The sequence below is a fragment of the Podarcis cretensis genome, assembly GCF_951804945.1.
Source record: "Podarcis cretensis genome assembly, chromosome: 9".
NCBI lineage: Eukaryota > Metazoa > Chordata > Lepidosauria > Squamata > Lacertidae > Podarcis > Podarcis cretensis.
Genome location: NC_137178.1, coordinates 61945314 through 61967199, shown reverse-complemented (window position 1 = coordinate 61967199; position 21886 = coordinate 61945314). Strand labels below are relative to the sequence as shown.

Genomic DNA, 21886 nt, shown 5'->3' with positions numbered 1-21886 from the left:
ACATGCCAGAAACTATAATTATGGTTTGAATGCTACAGGAAACTATGGTTATCTGAAGATTTCTGGGTTTAATTGTGGTGCACTGAGAAGGAAGGGCAGAAGAAGTTGTGTGCACAGGAAAGGCTCACGTTTGGAAGCCAGGACAGGGCAAACAATGACATTGTGAAAATTAACACACTTAATACAGATGGCTGTTTGTGAAACAAGCTTCAGAGTCCTAGAAATGTTTGTGGGTTTAAGTTGCTTAAATAAAGCTTATCGTTTCTTTTACTGTTGACTTTGAAACATATCTCATAGTAAATTATTTTCTTTAGGTAGATACACACACACACACACACACACACACACACATGAATGAGATTGTTGAACTTGTTGGAAATGAATGTCTCAACATTGTTTTCTAGTATGGTGATGAAGTGGCATGGTCAGAAATCGAGAACGTCTGGATTACTCTAGCAGACAGTTGGCCAAAGAATTTGAAAATAATTCTGCATTTTTTGATCAGCATTTGTGGAGTGAACAGTGAACCCAGCCTCTTGCCTTACGTAAGTGACATGGAAGCTCTTTGTTATGTCCCTGTTTCACTTATGAATAACTTTTAAGGGATAATTTTTGACAGAGAACAACTGGGTTCAAATCTGTGCTTGACCAAAGCTCACCTTCAGGTAGTTTCTCTCTCACACATAGTCCAATCTCCCTCGTATAGTGGTTGTAAAAATAAAATGGGATAACTCTGTGTAGACCACATTGAACCCTTTGGAGGAGGAGAAAAATACTTCCAGAATGTATTTCCTTTATGAGAATGTAATCCATAACCCTTTGAAGTCAATTACAAAATTGCCATTGATTGACCCTTCCATGAAATATTGCAGTACAACATCAAAGGCTGAAATAATGTTTGCGTATAACATTTTAAAACTAAGTGTACTAATAATATTCAATCACTTTGATGTAAAGAAGAAATCTTTGATATTGATTATACGTGTGGAGTTTTATTTAGGTTTTTGTTCTTACTTTGTTCTCTTTATATTGAACACATCCTTTAATATTAAAGAGAATGAAAAATATTCAGTTGCTATAAGATATTTTAAGACAAGGAAGATTAACGTTTTGGGGGCTAATGGCCACGTTGACCCATGGGCAACCCTAGGGGGAGTCACATATAAAAGCGGACATGTCATGTCTTCTACACTATGTAAAATCATTGTCTTTCAATCTTAATTTCAGTTTTTAAACTTTTTCTTCTTTAAAGTTTAAAGCAGAATTTTCAGGAAGGTCTTAGGTGCAGTCACAAGAGCCTTTTGGCATCACAGAATCGCAGCAAGGGATCTGCAGGTGTAGTCAGTAAAATAAAAATGGGAGGACTGGAGTCCCCCCAAAAACTTTTTGGCATCAAAGTGAAGGACCTAGAGGAGCAGTCAGTAAAACATGGAAAAAAAGAAATGCAACAAGCATATTTAAGGGATGCTTGGACATTCATAAAAACTTTTTGGGGCCTCACAGGTGCGGTCTGTAAAAAATAAAGTTAATTGGATGTTTTTTATTTTGAAAAATGGAACTTGGAGACGACAAAAAATTAGGCATCATAGGAGGGAACCTACTGGTGAAATCAGTAACTTAAAAAAACCACACCCTAGAATAATTACAATGACATCTTAGAGGGCTTCCGTGGGGCACAAAACCTTTTCAGGGGCAAGATATATCCCCCAGGCCATGTGCTAGCCACCCCTGGTTTAAGAGCTATGTGTGTTGGTGGTGGAGTATTTTTGTTTTGTTTTATGTAATTTAACTGCCAATATAAAACATAAATGTTATCCTAACTTAATATTTATACACAAGCAATGTCAGACTTCATGTTTAGTGATTTGTTTGAATGGCAGGTGAAGAAAGTCATTGTTTACCTGGGTAGAGATAAAACCATGCAGCTTTTGGAAGAGCTGGTGACTGAGTTGCAGCTTACTGATCCAGTCAGTTCTGGAGTCACTCATATGGATAATCCACCATATTATCGCATCACTTCCAGTTACAAAATCCCTTCTGTCACCTCAGGTGAGGGTATGAATTTAACTAATATTTTGCTGTACTAAAGTGGATATATTTGGGATTGATTGATTGATTGATTGATTGAATTTTTATACCACCCTATATGCGCAGGTCTCACTGTTAGGTAAAAAGCATGGTATAAATTTTTACATTATTTAAGTATGAAGCTTTATTTTAACCTTATTTTTTAAAAAATCTGAATTGTTAAATACCTGTGTGATGAACAATGGAGGGGAAATACTTATGTGGGAGGAGTTTGGGTGACATGAATAGTTTACTTCTTGCTGCCTCCCTCACCGTTTCAAAGAAATGGGGAAGGGAGAAGATGAGCTCTAGGTGCAGCGCTATTTCAAAATAATGTTTGGAAACTTTGAGAGATCAACGACAAAAGAGCAGTTAAGCATTAGCTCTTCTCTTCGTCCCTAAAAATATGTATTAAAAAATTCAGGAACAGGATCACTGAAAGTATTTATTCCATTTATTTGCAAGCCCAGTCACAAACTGTTTGGTGAAACTTATTTCAGTTTCAAAGGTTTGCCATGTTATATTGTGCCCAGGAGGTGGGGGTGGGATTTCAAGAAAAACAAATCCAAAGCACATCTGGGGGTGCACATCTGGCTGCATGGCTCCTTGCATCTTTCATTTGCACAGACTTGATAAGTAGAGTTCATATGCAGATCAAAACAAAGTAATAGGTCAGGATGTTTGAGTAACTTCCATAATTCATGTACATCTCATACGTTTTTCATCCTAAATACGCTGTTACTTTAAATTTCAGGAACCACTTCCAGTAGCAATACAATGGTGGCGCCCACTGATGGTAATCCTGACATTAAGCATGCAAAAGATAGCATTGATGAAAAGTAAGTAGTACCTCAAAGAATAACAGGAATTGGAATAAAAACATGCCTTTTTTATTACCAAAAATGTAGCCAGTCAAGGCAGAGTTTTTTAAAATGACTTATCGCGGGTCCCTTAGTAAAAGGTGGATGCTGAAGGGGGATGGGAGTAAATTATGAGACAAAATGTTGAATAATTATGTATATTATATACCAACCTTGAACAAAAGATGACAGTGCAACATTTTAAGAAACAAATGTATATCTCTAGTTGATACCATTATTTTTATTCCTTTAGCTATGTACATCTAGATATCTACAGTGGACTAAACAGCAATCTGAACCGCCAACACCACAGGCTAGAATCTCGTTATAGCAGCAGTTCTGGAGGATCATATGAAGAAGAGAAAAGTAAAAAAATATATATATTTTACAGTCTCCTTAGTAATGCATGTTTTAATTATGTACATGAACAGTGTCAGCTGAAAGAGTTTGTGGCAAAAATTGTTGTTTTTGCTAGATCCAGACACAGGGCATTCCTCTGTTAGGGATGACACCTCCTCCTGGGGGTGACAGGCAGGGTCCTAAACAGCCTTCTGCTTACTTCTCCCGGGGGGAAGAGCCTCTCCCCTCACCAGACCAATCCTGTCTATGGTTGGAGCAGGTTGAGTACAACTTACTCGCTTTTGTAAAAGAGATGCAGGTGGCGCTGTGGTCTAAACCACCGAGCCTCTTGGGCTTGCTGATCAGAAAGCTGGCAGTTCAAATCTGTGTGATGGGGTGAGCTCCCATTGCTTTGTTCCAGCTCCTGCCAACCTAGCAGTTCAAAAGCATGCCAGTGCAAGTGGATAAATAGGTACCACTTTGGCGGAAAAGTAAACGGCATTTCCATGTGCTCTGGTTTCCATCATGGTGTTCCGTTGCACCAGAAGCAGTTTAGTCATGCTGGCCACATGACCCAGAAAGCTGTCTGTGGACAAACACCGGCTCCTTTGGCCTGAAAGCGAGATGAGCGCCGCAACCCCAGTCACCTTTGACCAGACTTAACCATCCAGGGGTCCTTTACCTTTACCGTTACCTTTTTTTCCACTCTCTTTTGTGGAAAGCCATTGGAATCATTTTTTTAAATTGCCCTGTTGTTGAATGTACGGATTTTCTTCCTGTGCCATTTTTATATTTCTCTTGTTTGCTTGTGAGCGGGTTCTTTTTTCATCAGTGTGAGGCTTTCATGGTAATAGCTTCCAGAAACATGTGGGAACATCCTTCCATGCGATCAGCTTAGAACATATAATAGGTTTGTGTGTGGTGGGGGGAGAGAGACTGTATGAAGCAACTTTTGGAATGCAGAACAGTATTGGGAATTGTATGGAATGCAATGGTACTACATGCATATTTGAAAAGAACATGTTTCTGCTAACATGAATGCATTAATATTCAACTATAAAATGAATACTTTTAATAGGCGATTCAATGCCACTGTACTCAAACTGGCGGCTGAAAGTGATGGAGCACAATGAAGGGGAGCCTTTACCATTTCCACCTTCAGGGGGCTGTTGGTCACCACTGGTAGATTATTTGCCTGAAACAACCTCCCCAGGCATGTCTCTTCATAGGTAAGCAATAAAAGTAAATGGAAACAATGCAAGTTCCTTTTGATATTCAGCATGCATGTCACAATTGCCCCTTCCCCAAGAGATGGGAAGATCAGCTGTTCGTGCCTTACAAAGGATGAATGCTTAGTATCCAATGTTTTAAATTATGGCCTTTGTAGGGGAAAAGTTCCAACGCATGCTTCTTGAGTCTCTCTGCCTTTGGGGTCACATTGCCACAGTAGTAGCAGTAGCAGTAGCAGTAGCAATTTATTATTTATACCCTGCCCATCTGGCTGGGTTTCCCCAGCCACTCTGGGCCGTTTGCAACAAAATATTAAAGATACAATAAAACATCAAACATTAAAAACTTCCCTAAACAGGGCTGCCTTCAGATGTCTTTTAAAAGCCAGATAGATGTTTATTTCCTTGACATCTGATGGAAGGGCTTTCCACAGGGCGGGTGCAACGACCGAGAAGTTCCATTTTCCAAAGCAGAGGGCCTATTGTCTTGTTACTGTCTTGGGGAAATCTCACCCAGGAAGACTCTCAGGTTGCAGGTGGTTCCTCAGCTCCAAATGGCTTTCTGCAATGAGGCCTTTTGCTCTAACTTTTGTTTTCCCAAATGTATGGTGGAAGTAAAAATTTGGATTGACCTGTCCTTTGACAAAGCTAGGTCTGAATTCTTGCAGTCAGCAACTATTAATCATGATAGAATCTTCATGTTCAGAGTTATTGGTACTTCTGTATATTCATTCCTAGATATGTACAGCATTCACCTGAGAGGACTTCCCAAGTGCATCTGCCTAACCACCGTTGGAAACAATTTCCTTGTTCTGATTCTGGGTGGATTTTTGGTCTATTTTTGCAGGGCTGCTCTTAGCGTTAAGATGTTAGTGACCACCAACATTCTGGGTATCCCTCCTGTCTAAAAGAGTAGTAACAATAGTTGTGTACTAAACCTTCCTTTACAAGTTTTTGATTCTGTATTGCCTTGGCACTGAACATGATCAGAAAATTGAATTCAGATTTGCTTCCTAAATAGAAGCAGTTAAGCTGTGGCACGGTCATATTAAGACATACTTCATATTCAAATGTCTGTATCATCATAACTAATATTTTTAAAGTCAATTTTCCTGAAAGAATCAGATTTGTTTTGACTGGTGGTAGCTTTATATGAAATAGTAATAATGTAACTAGACTACTACTATCATTTAAAAGTATTGCATCTTAAAAAGAAACTGCTTCTGCATTCTGTTCTTTTAACCTTACTAATTGTTTTTGCTTGTAGGTGTAACATAGCAGTGATTTTGTTGACTGACTTGATAATTGACCACAGTGTGAAGGTTGACTGGGGAACCTACCTGCACCTCTTGCTTCATGCAGTTTTTATAGGTAACAACATCTTTATTAAAACTGAAAGTGTTAGCTCATCGTTTTGTGCTCTTACCTTTTAATCACTACAAAAGAGGTAGATTATCTATGTTAAAGTAAGACAACTCTGGCAATCGGAGGTGAAGCACAAATTTTGAAACGGAGTAGCCAAGGATCGCAAAAGGAGAACTCTTGTTTTTACATTGCATTAAAATATTTGCAGTTTGAAAACACATATTTATAACTCCTGCGTATTGTATAATTATAATAATGAATGAGAGAATATATACGTCACTGACTTCCCCTCCAAATGGTAGACCTCTGATACATTTAGTGTAGCAAACTTACATTTAAATTACAATAATACAAAAGATCATAAGGGTGATGTCATTGTTGCTGTGGTACATCTGACATTAACTTTATTGCTTACAGGACTTGATCACCACCATCCTGAAGTATACGAACACTGTAAACGCCTCCTATTGCATTTGTTGATAGCGATGGGCTCTAACAGTAATGTCCAGTCTGTGGCTTCTGTCCTTCTCAGGAACAGGGAGTTTAATGAACCCCGGGTGCTCACTGTCAAACAAACAGCACATTTGGATTACATATTCACAGGTACATTAAATGAATTAAATATTTCTGAAGAAATAATGCAACATTATGTAATGAGGTTAAAGTGTTATACTGTCAATAACAACATATACTTTAGCCATTGAAAATAAAAGCTATTTCGCAGCTGGAGCATAGCTGGTTGATGAAGGTGCATTATCCATTAAGAAGGGATAGTACCTCTGGTGGGGGACACATGGTGCTCCTTCTAGGGTTTGCCCACCTTTGGTCCACTCCCTGCACTCAGCTTTCACCTATGGCTCCAAGAAGCTGTCAGCATGTGACAGCGGCCACACCCCGGGAAATGGCTTCGACTGGCCGGCTAAACCAGGTCTCAAACCTTCAGTGAGATAGGGACTTCCTCTTCATCAGAAGACAGGCTCTGGTACATTGAGCAGATGAGACCAACAGTGGATCCAACAGTCAAGAAGGTGGTTTCTGCACATGCTGTAGAGGGAAGTGAGGAGCAGATGGGTCTCGTCAACAAAGGAAGGTAGCCCATCTAGGAGAAGGAAATGAGCCTAGGCAAGTCTATGCCCCTCTGTCTCCTCTTTTCCTCCTGCACAGTGGAGAGAGGCTTGGAAGCATTCGCCTCCAAAACGGATTAATTCTGTTCCTGCAGAATGGATCAGGGTGAGAGCAATGTGCAAAGCATGTATAGGCTGGTGCCAAATCGGGGGAGAAGATCTCTCTCCAGACCTCTCCAAGGCTTCGTAATATCCCCACCAGTTGGGAACTCTCTATTACTTTCCAGCAGATGGCAGCACTTTATCATACAATATAATCACAACGAGTAGTTGATCTCACGAAAATATTTGGTTTTGATGTTTCTATTTTTATTAAATTGCACTTCTAACATCTGTTAGTAACAACTTGTGAAGACGCATTGTTTTGCTCAAAAATTCCCTGACCCATTAGATTAAATCCTGCTACTGCTGAATTCCTACTTTTTTAAATACTGTTTTGCTGTTTTTGTGTTTCCTTCTGTTTATATGACACTGATTTATTGTTTTCTGTTGTATTTTTGTATCTCTTTTAGAGATTTTTAAAAATCAAGCTGCTAAAAATGCTTTCAGTTGAATGAATAAATAAAGTAGATCTTGACTGTCATTTTACTGTATGGGAACTAATTTTTTCTTTCTATAATTAGGTGTTAATGATTTTATACCGGATCACCAGCCCTCCCCAATGACAGACTCAGGGCTCAGTTCAAGTTCTACCTCTTCTAGCATCAGTTTAGGAAATACCAGTGCTGCCATTTCTCATATGCATAGCACCATCCTCAGTGAAGTTGACATTTCAGGGGAGCAAGAGGAGAAAATGAAATCACTTATGGAGTTTATTACTTCAAGGTAACATTTAAAAGTCAGCTGCTGTTACTTATCTGTATGAAAATACAAGCATGCTATGTTTTCAGTCCCATTGTGAACGTAAAGAGAAAAAGGCAAATAGGCTTGTGCTTTAACATCAGAGCTTTCAGGAGGTATATTATGGTTTAAAGTTCTTGCATTGAGTAGTGATCAATTTGGCTAGCCATATCTTGCTTTGTAGGACACTTATGCTATTAGAAAGCTACTAAGTATATTATCTTTATCTTTCATAAGTAAAGCCCTTCATAGCGCTTTTTTTTTTTTTTTTTTGGCAGCCTTACTGGTATGTTTCCCCACCTTGCATTTCTCATACAATCTTAGAATTCTGTTTTTCTCTGAAGTGTTGATAAACACTTTCTAGTACCAAAATTATGCCAGGCGGTGTTTAGAAATGTTGCAGTATCATTTCTGACAAGAAGGCTTCAGAATTGCTGTATACTTGTTAACATCCACTGCATTTTATATTGGAAAATGCTTGTGGGTAAAACAGGAAGCCATCCATCTTTATGCTGAATGTTCCTAATATTTCTGAGAAATGAGATTTGGGCTTGGTTATTTGTTACTCCTAGGAAACGAGGACCGCTTTGGAACCATGAAGATGTTTCAGCAAAGAATCCAAGCATAAAGAGCGCTGAGCAGTTAACTGTATTCCTAAAGCATGTTGTTTCTGCATTTAAACAGTCAAGTTCAGGTATGGTTGAAAAAGTTGAAGTATGGTACAGTATTCAGTAAATTCAGTAAAGGAAGATTCCTTAAAAATAAATACTGTACAGCTCCTATATAAGAAAATGTTCATGATATATATTCAGATATACAGTCGTGCCTTGTTTTGCAACTGGGATCCGTTCTGGAGCCCCGGCTGCTAGCCAAAAAGGACGCAGGGCAAAGCGCCATGTCTGCGCATGCGCGAGTGGCAAACCCGGAAGTAACCCATTCCAATATTTCCGGGTTTGCCGCAGACGTTCGCTAAAGCAGACGCTAGACGAGGTGGACGTTCGCAGAGGTATTACTGTATATGTTTAATTTTCCCTGGTACTCGGGGGAATGAAGGCAGGAGGTGTATATTGGGTTTATTTAAGAATATATATCTCGTAAGTCCAACCATCTCGTTGCTACTGAGGATGCGTAATCTGTGTTTCTTGCCATCTCCCTCCTGTGCAACTCTGCCCCCTGGCTTCAAGCTTTGAGAGTGAGGTATTGCTCACTGTTTGCAAATGCCTACACAGCCTGTGGCTGCCCATAAAGCCTGATCGTGAACTCAGAATCCTTCCTGAACCTCAGTCCTCACTCCACATTCTTACTACTAATTTTATCTTACAGTTGGATTTCAGTTAGAGCACCATCTCAGCGAAGTTGCTCTGCAAACTGCACTTTCTTGCTCCTCTCGGCATTACGCTGGAAGATCCTTTCAGATTTTCAGAGCACTGAAGCAACCTCTTTCTGCAGCCACACTTTCTGACATTCTATCTAGGCTTGTAGAAACTGTTGGAGATGCAGGAGAAGAAGCTCAGGTATTTGAATTTATTGTTTCTTTTGGATCAGTTTTAAAGAGTATCTTTTTTCCTTGTAAACTCATTACTTGATGGTGTAAATATGCGATTTACCAGATGTTTGAAACAGGCCTAAGTTTCCTTCAGGCAGAAATACGACTCTGTAAGGTAAAGGCCCAGTTTGCGCATCACAGTAAACTGTGGTATAGGACGCTGCGCATAAGCAGAAATGAAACTTAGTGCTCACGCTCCTTTGCTCCCCTCTTCTCCTCCTAAACAGATTGAGGGGAGAACTTCAGCAGCTTTTAGTTCTCCAGAGCGAGAAAGTCTAAAGTGTGCTAAAGGAGGATAAAGAGATTGCACAGAAGATGAATGAATTCTTTGTTTCTGTCTTCACAGTGGAAGATAGAAGGCAGATCCCAGCAACTGAACTAACTTTTGCAGGAAAGAAGTCTGAGGAACTGAGGCAGATAGTAGTGAAAAGAGTTGATGCTCTAGAACAGGAGTCAGCAACCTTTTTCAGCTGTGGGCCGGTCCACTGTCCCTCAGACCATGTGGTGGGCTGGACTATATTTTGGAAAAAAATATGAACAAATTCCTATGCGGCCCAGTCGTCTTCTCAATCTGGCTTGCGGATGGTCTGGGAATCAGTATGTTTTTACATGAGTAGAATGTGTCCTTTTATTTAAAATGCATCTCTGGGTTATTTGTGGGGCATAGGAATTTGTTCACATTTTTTCCCCAAAATATAGTCTGGCCCACCACATGGTCTGAGGGACAGTGGACCGGCCCACGGCTGAAAATGGTTGCTGACCCCTGATCTAGAGTTAGGGGTGAGCAGTGAGATGGCCATGTTTACTGATGATACTACAGTAGTACCTTGGTTCTCAAACCTAATCCGCTGCAGAAGTCTATTCCAAAACCAAAGCATTCCAAAACCAAGGTGCACTTTCCCATGGAAAGTAATGCAAAATGGATTAATCCGTTCCAGACTTTTAAAAACACCCCCTAAAACAGCAATTTAACATGAATTTTACTATCTAATGAGACCATTGATCCATAAAATGAATGCAATAAACAATGTACTGCAGTCACACAGTCAGTCAATCAGTAGCTGAACTGGGTTCCACACAGTCACAAAAAACAAAACAAAAAAGTTGCAAAAACACAAAATAAATAGCAAAAACAGACAGACCTTAGCATAACACTCAAAACGGAAGTGTGGCATTCAAATCGGAAGCATAACACTCAAAACAGAGCATGTTCGGCTTCTGAAAAAAATTTGCAAACCGGAACACTTACTTCCGGGTTTGCAGTGTTTGGGTTCCAAGTTGTTTGAGCACTAAGGTGTTTGAGAACCAAGGTACCACTGTATATTGTTCAGGTCCAAAGGTGGGAGAAGGGGCTACCAAACACCACCAGCTACCTAGAAGGAGAATGCCCAACCCTGAGACCTACAGGGACTCCTTTATCTCACTAAATCATGGTTTGGTGTGTCATGTGACCCAGTGTTCTGCACATCCTAAATGGATGAGAGAATGGCAGATGGATTCACATCTAACTTAAGAACAGAAGAAGAACTTGCTGGATCAGGCCAATGGCCCATCTAGTCCAGCATCCTGTGGGAAACTAGATACCTGTGGGAAAGCTGCAAGCCAGATTTCTGTCATCTGTCTCTAGCACTAATTTTCTCTCCCCCCCCCCTTTACAGGGTTTTGTCATAGAACTACTTCTCACCTTGGAGTCAGCTGTTGATACACTAGCAGACACCATGAAGCATTATGATCTTCTCGCTGCGCTTTCCCAGTAAGAATTGCTGGTAGTTTACTTTCGTTTGTTTCCGAAATGTTTCTTGCAACATCTTGGCTATGAAATTGCTTTGTAATGGATAGGGAAGGGATGTACGGGCTCTAAAGCTGACTGTTGTAGTTGCAGAGAGAAGTTGGAAAAAAACCAAACGTATCTACTTGCAGACCCAAACATGAATGGAATTGTTGACCAAAACTGTTGGCTGGGTGACTGTTTAACACAGCTTGCCACACACAATTCCCTTTTCTTTCCACTGACTAAAGTATTCTGAAGTGTGCAAAAACTGACTGAAGCTGGCATGATTGATACACATAAACCATAAGCTAGTAAATTCAGAATGTAGGATTTACAGTGAAATCCTATGCATATATATTCACAAGCAACGCCCATTGTTTTTCAAAGGTACTTATGCATAAGTTTGACGCTTTTATCATTCAGAGTGCATTCAAACACATATATACAACAAAAACTGATTTCTCACCCCCTTGGTCTTTTCTGCAGTGGCCCCACATTTTTGGAACTCCTTTCCCCAAGAGTTTTGTAAAGCTTTTCTTCAGTTGTTTTTAGAGAGGCCCTGAAGACTTGTTTTAATTTTGTCAAGCCTTTTCTTAATCGGCTTGTGCTGTATATTGCATAATTTGGTTTGGATTATATACTGTATTCAGTTTAGTGTTTTTTAAAATATCCATTTGAATGCTTTAGTTGAGATTCCTGCATTGCGTTGGACCAGATGACCCTGAGGGTCTCTTCCATCTCTGCAATTCTATGATTCTATAAGGCACCTCATGAGGATTTTATCTGAAAAGATGGGATATAAATATTTTAAAGAAAAATGGAATTTTTGCCAAGCCACTTAAAAAACAGTTCTAGAAGGTCAAAGACGCTCCAGATGAGGATGTGATAGAATACACTGAGCTAGAATGGGAGGTGGGTGTCATACGTGATCCCCATAAACATTCATATGTTTCTTCTGTTTGTGCATGAGGATTTTGGAGCTAACTCTCTGAATAGAGAACTGTCTAGATTACCACTGTTTCACAGTGATCTGAAGAAATCAGCATTTTTCTTTCCTGTGCTGAAGCTCTCGTTAGACCTGCTAGTGTTTAAAATGTTGGGAGTAAAGTTTTGTTGTTCTGTTCAAGACCAGAAACATGCAGTTTATTCTAGTATCATCAAGCAAGCAAAAGAATCGGATTGTACAAGGTTGCTCATTCAGTATCTGAAATTAAAGGACGTTAACCTCCCTTTTTTTTAGTGCTATGTGAGTGTGGAATGTGACTCTTAACGTGCCGTATTCTCTTTTCTTTTCATTTCAGCGCTTCATACTACGATCCACTATTGGGAAACAAATACGCAGCAAACAGGAAAAGCACTGGTCAGATAAACCTAAGCACAAGTCCCATTAGCAGTGGCAACTTTTTAGGCTATTATAGTAACATGAGAAGCAACTCTTTGAGACTGAGTTTAATAGTTGATCGGAAGAGCGATCGTCGCAGGAGCAACACACTGGATATAATGGATGGAAGGATTAATCATCCCAACAGCTTAGCAAGGACTAGAAGCCTTTCCTCCCTGAGAGAGGGAGGAATGCACGATGTGCAGCCCACTACTGATCCGATGAACCTGATGGCTACCATATTTTGGATTGCCGCGTCTTTGCTAGAATCAGATTATGAATATGAATACCTCCTGGCTCTCAGGCTGCTCAACAAACTTCTTGTTCACTTGCCTCTGGATAAATCTGAGAGTAGGGAAAAGATTGAGAAGATGCAGAGTAAATTAAAATGGAATAACTTTCCAGGCCTTCAGCAGCTGTTCCTGAAAGGTTTTACCTCCGTTTCTACACAGGAAATGACTGTTCACTTGCTCAGCAAACTTATCACAGTCTCCAAACATACGTTGGTGGATCCCTCCCAGTTAGCAGGTATACTTTTCAAATGTAAATGTACGGAGCCACGCTGTACTGAACTGTGAAGCTAGTTAATTGTGAGTTATAATTGAGGAACTGTGTAATACTGACTTGAAAAACGAATGGTGCACTATAAAAGAAGAGTTCATAACAGTGCAGAGGAAAAAGATACCAGAACTAGATTAAGACTATATTCCCTTGTCACTCCACTCACTGACGTCCATCTCCTTGATTCTGTTTCCTTCCCCAAGACTGCAATGTGTCCTTTCTTCTTCAGATCACAGTATCTCACCCCACGAGGGGCAGAATATCTCCTCTCACCTCCCAGAATACGCTCTCTCCCACCCACAGTTTCTTACCAAAAGGCAGCAATATCTCTTCTTCTCTCCACCGCTCCCCAGTTTCTTTCCTCTCTCTTTCTCCTCCTTCCATCCTGCTCCTCCTGAGGTGACCCATTTGAGCGCTGAGGTCGATTCCTGCAAGGGTCAGTCTGTGTACTACTTACTTCCCTTAGCAGCTCAGACAATCACCAGGACAACAATCCACTGTCCACCTCTAGCTTTAAAGGCAGTATGCTTCTGAAGACCGGTTGCCAGACCCCGCAGGAGAAGAGAGTGCTGTTGCCCTCAGGTCCTGCTTGCCCACTTCCTATAAGCATCTGGGCAGCCACAGTAAGAACAGGATGCTGGACTAAATGGGCCACTGGCATGATCCAGCAGGCTCATCTTAGTTTTTGTAAAAGACAAATATTATACAGAGAGACATTGTAATAATGGCATGATATAGTAAGATTTCTCAGAGAACTAGGTTTCATACTTACTGGTTTTAGATAGCTTTTCCGGGTAAGAATTCTTGGAGAAAGTGGTCAGAAAACACCGGGAATGTTTTTGTACAGATAAATTATGCTTCATATTTTTCTGTGCAGGATTTCCTCTTAACATCTTGTGTTTATTGCCTCATCTAATCCAACATTTTGATAACCCAACTCAGTTCTGTAAAGAAACAGCCGACAGAATAGCCAAGGTACGTAGCAGACTGACACCGTTCAGAAAATTACTTTTGGCTTCCATAGTGAAGGCAGAGATGGAAATGTGATTAAGCATCTGCTTTTACTAATGAGCTATTTGTTCTCCAGTATGTTGGCAAGGCAGGGAGGGGTGAGGCAGTAATAGTCTGCCTGAATGAATGATAGAACACTTGGGAAACCACATTAAATGAGGTGCCAAAGTGTAATTAAATTTCTTCCCAAAGGGCATATTTATTCTTAAAATAGTCAAAGGGGGGAGAAGTGTTTCTTTAATGTTTGTGAGTCAAACTTTATGCAAATATCACAAAACCAAGAACAATTCCAAAGTTTATCTAGGGAAGCTGAGTTACTTAAAACTGACTATTTTAGTTTAATCTTAAAATTTTAGAGATGCATAATAGTGATAATATGTTATGCAACAATTCAGCAATGGTAGTTCAGGCTACTTTGTATAATAAAAGTAGGCCTGATTGTTATGTTAATGTGGCCATGTGGTGGAGCACTTTTTTATTGAGGGTGTCGCGGGCTGGGTGGGATAGAAATCACACCATCAGATATTGGAAATAATGTGCAAGACAAACATTGTAGAGGATGCACTAGATAAATAACTGAATGATTTGATAGTTGATGCTACAGTGCAAACCCTTGTTTGATGACCGATATATTTCTGGTACAATCCACTTCATTGGATATAAACCTAGAAGTAGCCTTTATGATTTGGTTTTCCAACAGTATTGCTGCATACCAGCAGTCTTACAGATTTTCATAGTAACATCCTCAGTTTTATTGACCATAAGCTTCTTATAAGGCCTCACCTTTTTAAAATTCAAAAACTATACTTAAAAGGTGTTCACTTAACAAAATATTTTGGCTTTTTGTCTTTCATAGGTTTGTGCAGAGGAGAAGTCCCCAACGCTTGCTAATTTGGCTCATATGATGAGTTTATACAGTACACACAGTTATTCCAGAGACTGTTCTAACTGGATTAATGTCGTGTGCAGATACTTGCATGACTCCTTCTCAGAAACTACTTTTAATCTTATAACATACCTTGCAGAGGTAATGAAATAATATATCATTTTACATGATTTAAAGTGTCTCTCTCAATTGTGCTATACCAGGGGTGGCCAACTCCCAAGAGACTGCGATCTGGAGTTAAAAACTGGCAGTGATCTACCCCCTTTTTTTGAGTTCAGGTCAAAGCTGTTGAGCTTTTTTTAGGAAGGAGAAAGGCCCATTTTTGGGGGGTTTGAGCTTTTTTGAGGGGAGCCACAGTTCAGCTTCTTTGGGGGGAGCCAGTGATCTACCAGAGATGTCCAGTGATCTACTTGTTGGACATGCCTGTGCTGTACTAAAAAGGTAAAGGGACCCCTGACCATTAGGTCCAGTTGTGGCCGACTCTGGGGTTGCAGCGCTCATCTCGCTTTATTGGCCGAGGGAGCCGGCGTACAGCTTCCGGGTCATGTGGCCAGCATGACTAAGCCGCTTCTGGCGGACCAGTGCAGCCGTTTACCTTCCTGCTGGAGCGGTACCTATTTATCTACTTGCACTTGACGTGCTTTCGAACTGCTGGGTTGGTAGAAGCAGGGACCGAGCAATGGGAGCTCACCCCGTTGCGGGGATTTGAACCGCTGACCTTCTGATCGGCAAGTCCTAGGCTCTGTGGTTTAACCCACAGCGCCACCCGCATCCCTGTGCTATACTATTTCCCACTTAAATAAAGCTGAGCATTTTGTCCTTTCATAGATAAATGTCAAATAGGTTTGGAGTAAGGGATTTTCTTCTTGTGTAAGAGATTGATCTACTCCAATGTGGTTCATGTTATTGACTTGGCAATGCAGTGAAACAGCTTATCTCCCTCCTGGTTTCATGATTTGGAAAGAGACAAGGACCCTGCTATCCACAGAAAGTCCAGAATGACTGTTCCTTCATCTTCTTCCCCCTCCCCTTACCTGGAACCCTGTGTCACTTTATTTATTTTATATTTGTAACATTTATATGCCACCTTTTCCTCCAAGGAGCTCAAGATAGAGCTCCTCACAATAACCTTGTGAGGTAGTTTAGGCTGAGAGAGAGTCATTAGCCCAAGGTTACCCAGTGAGCTTCATGGCTGATTTGGGAATTTGAACCCTCATCTCCCTGGTCACAGTCCAATACTCTTAGCTAGTTGTAACTGTGGATGGGTTGGTGTTGCTGTGCTCTCCACCTGACCATCATCTGGCTGAGTCTGCAGCCAGCATACTGCAGCATACTGAGATGGAGAGTAGAAGAGATGCAGTGGCAGCAAATTTAGGGTGAAACAAATGCTAGTCCACTTATCCTGCCACTGGATTTGCATGGGTCTCCCCTACAGAAACACTTGTGCTTCAGATCTCAAGCAGACAGGTTTCCTGGTGGGTAAATTCTGTGGGTTTCCCTTTTAAGGTGGTAGGTTGGAACTGCTTAAAAAAATATTGAACTTGGAAAATACAGTTTAGTTCAATAGCTTTCTGTTTCCAGTATCAGAATTCTTTTACATTGAAAAAAAAGTCACATAATCAAAACTACAAATTTAAAGCAAATATCTGCTATTTTGAAGACAACAGATTAAATCAATTTTTATACATTTGTTTTTAGCTGCTAGAGAAAGGTCTATCCAGCATGCAGCAATCTTTACTGCAAATCATTTACAGCCTTTTGAGTCACATTGACCTGTCTGCAGCACCAGTGAAGCAGTTCAATTTGGAAATTATAAAAATCATTGGTAAATATGTTCAGGTGAGTATTTTGAAGTACCTAATTTGAAAATGTGTATACTATATATTTTCACTGATATTTTGCGCTTACTCAGACCAAAGATGCTAGACAGAATTTCTTAGTGCACAGTGGGGCCCCAGTTCTATTTTATCAATGCAGGTATTTTATGCATTTTATTTATTCCCATAAAGCATCTCTGTAGCAGTAATGCATGTATATTCTAAATTATCTGATAATATTTGGGACACTACAGATAACATGTGCACAGATATAATATGTACAGATTTGAATTTTAATCTGTACAATTTTTCAGCAGTGAGAGATGTGCAAATTGGCTTCCCAAACACAACTCTAGAAAAGGAATACTGTATGCATGAAACCACATTCTGCATAATATTTTTTCATGCTCACTAGGTCATTGAAGAGACACTGAAGTTAAAAGCATGCTTGAATTATTTCCTGTGTTGCCATTTCTCATATAGATACAGCTACTGAAGTTGTTGTGATGAAATCCGAATGCATTGCTTTATTAGATAGCACACACATCAACTTGTGCCCCAGTAACTTGTTCATTGTTTTACATTTAGAAGCATAGCTTTCAAGATTTCATTGAAAATATAATCCCTGGGAGATATTTAGGCTTTTTGCAGAAGGGTTGTTGTTGTTAAGAATGCCTGGAGCATACAATTACTTCAGAATACATTTTACCAATTTTATCCTTTACCTTTGAACTACAGCACAACAAATGCGTTAATCCTAATTAACCAGGAAAAATGGTTAGTGTCTATCTCTGTGCATTTTTGGCCATTGATAGATAAGCACTTAAGTTATTGTATTTTTGTCAGGAAACATTAAGCAAAGTAGATGATCAATGTAGTTGGAGATCTTATAGCCTGCCATCTGCTCCTTTCACCTCTAACCTTTCTTATGGAAGATTAAGGGACCTTTTGCTTCATTGGCTATATTTTTAATCAATGCTTCAGCTAGATAAAAGGCTGGTAATCTGCATACTGTTGATATTAAAGTCTAAGTTGATTAGGTGGAGTAAAAAAAATGTGGGTGCCAGCTGTTCTTGGTAAGAAGAAAAATATAAATATATATTATATGGCATTGATTTATAGAATACTGAATAATGTTTTGATATATGAATATCAATCTACTCAGTTCTGAATTTACAGCTCTGAAGGAGAGTGCCCTACTTCAGTCAATCATATCTGAGCTTAATAAGACAAACTATGAATGAATCTTTTGTCCATTTGTACAGCCTATTCACTGCCCAATTTGTGTAAGCTGCAATTAAACCAGAAGGGTCATTGTTTTTGTATCTTGGCTTGTGTCAAAGTTAGTAACAGTATTTCTCCGTTTCTTCTGAACTGGAAAACTATGGTTAATTAGACACTTCCTGGTTTAATCATGGCTTAATCAAAGGCGTTCTACCTATTAGCAGAAGGCTTGTTGATATCAGTTTATTAAGCCCATACATGATAATCAGAATCTGCACAGTATGTGATGGGCATTTGTGTGTGTGTGTGTGTGCTTGTTGGTTGTGATAAGGCATGCTGTGATAAAAGGTTCTAGTTTTTAATACTTTTTGTCAACCTCAAGTTGAAGTCTTTACAATTGTAGGATTCAAAAATATTGCAATAAAATTAAAAGCAAGCCCCGTTGTTTTTCTTTTCTTTTCTCTTTCTCTCACTACATGATTTCTGCTTTTTCCTTTCCTTTTACTGACCTCTCAATCAGATGAATCCACTGTTTAGAGGCTTGTCACAATGAAATTAAGGAGAATGCACTTAGCCTAGAGTCTTCCTGTTGTGTTCTCTTGTCTTGATTGCTCCTAGAAAATTTGAAGTCTGACCCCATGTGAACTAGTATATTCATTTCTAAATCACACCAAGACAACTGAAGCAGCCATTCTAGCAAAATAAAAACCACTTATTCCATCTGTCATGTTGTGAGCATACTGTTACATTAACAAATCGGATGATTTAAAAATGACTATAGAAGCTTCTTAGATTCTAACATAGCATACGAAGTGCTAGACATTATAGCATACACAGTGGATATTCTCCAACATTTCCAGTAGTAGATAGCAAACTACCGTATCTTAAGGTTCCTAGTCATATACTTAATATGAGGTAAGGTCTACTGACCTGTTTCATAAATTGAATATTTTAACTTAATTTCTCTAGAAGTATATTAATATATTTTTCCTCAATCTTTTAATGACTAATGCAGATCATGTTCACATTTAAAGGTGAGGTTAGTCAATTTCTTATAATTCTGTTTTTACTGACATTAATTAACTGCAGTATGTATGCTCTTTTTCTTCCCCTGTTAGAGTCCATACTGGAAGGAAGCCCTTAATATTTTGAAACTGGTGGTATCTCGATCGGCAAGTCTTGTGGTACCTAATGATATTCCAAAGTCTTACGGTGGCGACATAAGCTCTCCTGAAATCTCATTTACAAAAATATTTAACAATGTCTCCAAAGAACTACCTGGGAAAACGTTAGATTTTCATTTTGACATTTCAGAGGTAAGGGCATATTGAATATAACATCTCTGTGCTTAGAATTTTGTCTTAGGCTGTATTTTGTAAAAACCAAACAAATACTGTGAGCTGGTTCACAGCAATGCTAAGCCAAGCCATTACTTAATGCTTATTTTTGGAGTGAGTTTTCTGTTATCTGCACTGCAGTCATCCTCCCAGCTTGCTTCATTGCCCACCATTCCTCAGTAAACCATGGTGCAGTGTGGACCCCCCTGCAACGTCACAGAGGAAACTCAGAAGTGATAATGCCAACAGTCCTCATCTCCCCACAAGATGCCCCTTGCCCTGCCTTGCAATACACAATGAAAGCGAGAATTGTAAGGCAGATGTGCTCAGCTGAAGAATTTAAGCTACACATTTATATATTTCTTCACTTTATAGACACCAATTATTGGGAACAAGTATGGCGATCAGCACAGTGCAGCTGGCAGAAATGGAAAGCCTAAAGTCATTGCTGTTACAAGGAGCACTTCTTCAACTTCCTCAGGATCAAATTCTAATGGCTTGGTACCTGTCAGCTGGAAGAGGCCACAGTTGTCCCAGGTGAGTTACCTGGAAGTAACATCACATTCCCTAGGTCTTCAAAATATTGCAGGGAGGGGAGTGTTGTAGCATTTTCTGTAGAAATGGTAATACAGTGGTGCCTCGCAAGACGAAATTAATCCATTCCGCGAGTCTCTTCGTCTAGCGGTTTTTTCGTCTTGCGAAGCAAGCCCATTGACGGCTTAGCGGATTAGCGCTATTAGTGCTTTTAGCGGCTTATCGGCTTAGCGGATAAGCAGCTTAGCGGCTTAGAAAAAGGGGGGGGAAGGGAAAAAAAACCTGCAGGAACTCGCAAGACATTTTCGTCTTGCGAAGCAAGCCCATAGGAAATTCGTTTTGCGAAGCACCTCCAAAACGGAAAACCCTTTCGTCTAGCGGGTTTTCCATCTTGCGAGGCATTCGTCTTGCGGGGCACCACTGTATGCACTATTAACAACATATACGACTTAAACATTTGGGAATATCAGCTCTCCGAATATGATAGCACAGGTGCCCCCCCCCACCCACAATCACCTTGTGCATGACCGTGTAGACATGTGGCACTGGGAAATAAATAGTTTCAAACCAGGAAATGGCGGGAGAGAGCAGGAGAATCCTCATGGCTTGCAAGGAGACCCTCCCTGGAACCCAAAGAGGACTGCAGTGGGGCAGAGGAAGCCCTAAAGAGTTCAGAGGCACAGCGGGGCTTTGTTTAGGCTGCTCAGCCTCCCTGCCTAGCAGTTGACACACACAAAAGCACAGCAGTAGCAGCTTTTCTGTGTGGCCTCCAGTCTCCAGCCCAGCCCCAGAGCTTCATGTCTAGCTGAAGAGAGAGTTGTAGGGAGAGAGACCAGGAGAGAAAGGGAAAAAACGGGCATTTAGAGGCTTTTTATAATGTGCTCCTCACACAAAATTCACTTATGCACGTGGGGGTCCAGAACGTAACCCCCGCATAAGTGGGGTGGAGACACGCCTGCATAATCAAAACCCTTTTGTCTCTGATAAGTGACATGGTTTCCATTTTTTCCAGCGGAGAACCAGGGAGAAGCTAATGAATGTACTTTCTCTGTGTGGTCCAGAATCGGGTCTTCCCAAAAACCCATCTGTAAGTAATTGTAGATTCCAGAAGCTGAGGTTTGACATATTATGGTGACTAATGTGATTTCAAGTTGCCTTGACTCACTCCTAATTTTTCAGGGGTGCATCATTAAGAAAGAAAACTCCTCTGTATTCTGTTACATTATATTATGGATGTCTTTCTAGGTTGTCTTTTCTTCTAATGAAGACTTGGAAGTTGGGGACCAACAAACTAGTCTTATTTCAGCAACAGAAGAAGTAATTCAGGAAGAGGAAGTGGCTGTAGAAGATAATACCAGTGAACAGCAGTTTGGAGTTTTTAAAGACTTTGACTTTCTAGATGTTGAACTGGAAGATGCAGAGGTAAGTCCATACAGCAGTAGTTCCACTTTGAGACTTTTCCACAAGGCTATCCTTCAAGCAAAGAAAGGTTTGGGGACCTTATGCGTTCCATTTTGATGTACTGTATTTAATCAGAGCCTTTGATAAATGTATCAAATGCCATAGTTTAGCAAAATTGAGATATCTTTCTTGGAAGAGCAGGTTGTCCAAGATTTCGTGCTCTTTGACATACCAAGAAAAGTTATTTTCACAGTATCTGCACACTTTAAATTTGTCTGGAAGGAAAATGAACTGGTATTTATCTTGGATCAGTTCTGCTGGTATGGGACTATCAATAGGCTTTATTGTAGGAATATTTTGAGGGGTTGTCTATTCCATACCGGATATTGCATTGGGAAACATAATGTCAATATTTGGTAGTTACTGACAGTCCTAAAACTACAGACCACATTGCCCAGTGTAACTACACAGAGCATGAAGTATAGCCTTTAGTACCATCAACGCCTGAGCAAAAGTTATACCATTGAACATTTTAAATGAAATGCTATTCTCATGGTATGCTGTAATACTATCTTGGCAAAAGGTTTATGTTG

At 40.0% G+C, this 21886-nt stretch overlaps 1 protein-coding gene across 8 annotated transcripts in view; it reads left to right on the top strand.

Moving 5' to 3' along the window:
* Window positions 1-21886, top strand: part of FRYL (FRY like transcription coactivator) — a 147082-nt gene that overhangs the window by 100727 nt on the left and 24469 nt on the right. For all 8 annotated transcript variants that reach the window (XM_079989545.1, XM_079989544.1, XM_079989541.1 and 5 more), the window contains 19 exons: window positions 405-545; window positions 1881-2049; window positions 2822-2906; window positions 3181-3293; window positions 4345-4495; window positions 5763-5866; window positions 6278-6463; window positions 7608-7809; window positions 8397-8518; window positions 9148-9338; window positions 11029-11123; window positions 12443-13050; window positions 13961-14058; window positions 14951-15121; window positions 16679-16819; window positions 19140-19337; window positions 19734-19895; window positions 20905-20979; window positions 21138-21314. In XM_079989545.1, coding sequence (XP_079845671.1) covers window positions 405-545; window positions 1881-2049; window positions 2822-2906; window positions 3181-3293; window positions 4345-4495; window positions 5763-5866; window positions 6278-6463; window positions 7608-7809; window positions 8397-8518; window positions 9148-9338; window positions 11029-11123; window positions 12443-13050; window positions 13961-14058; window positions 14951-15121; window positions 16679-16819; window positions 19140-19337; window positions 19734-19895; window positions 20905-20979; window positions 21138-21314 — 3189 coding nt within the window. The remainder of the gene's footprint in view (window positions 1-404; window positions 546-1880; window positions 2050-2821; window positions 2907-3180; window positions 3294-4344; window positions 4496-5762; window positions 5867-6277; window positions 6464-7607; window positions 7810-8396; window positions 8519-9147; window positions 9339-11028; window positions 11124-12442; window positions 13051-13960; window positions 14059-14950; window positions 15122-16678; window positions 16820-19139; window positions 19338-19733; window positions 19896-20904; window positions 20980-21137; window positions 21315-21886) is intronic.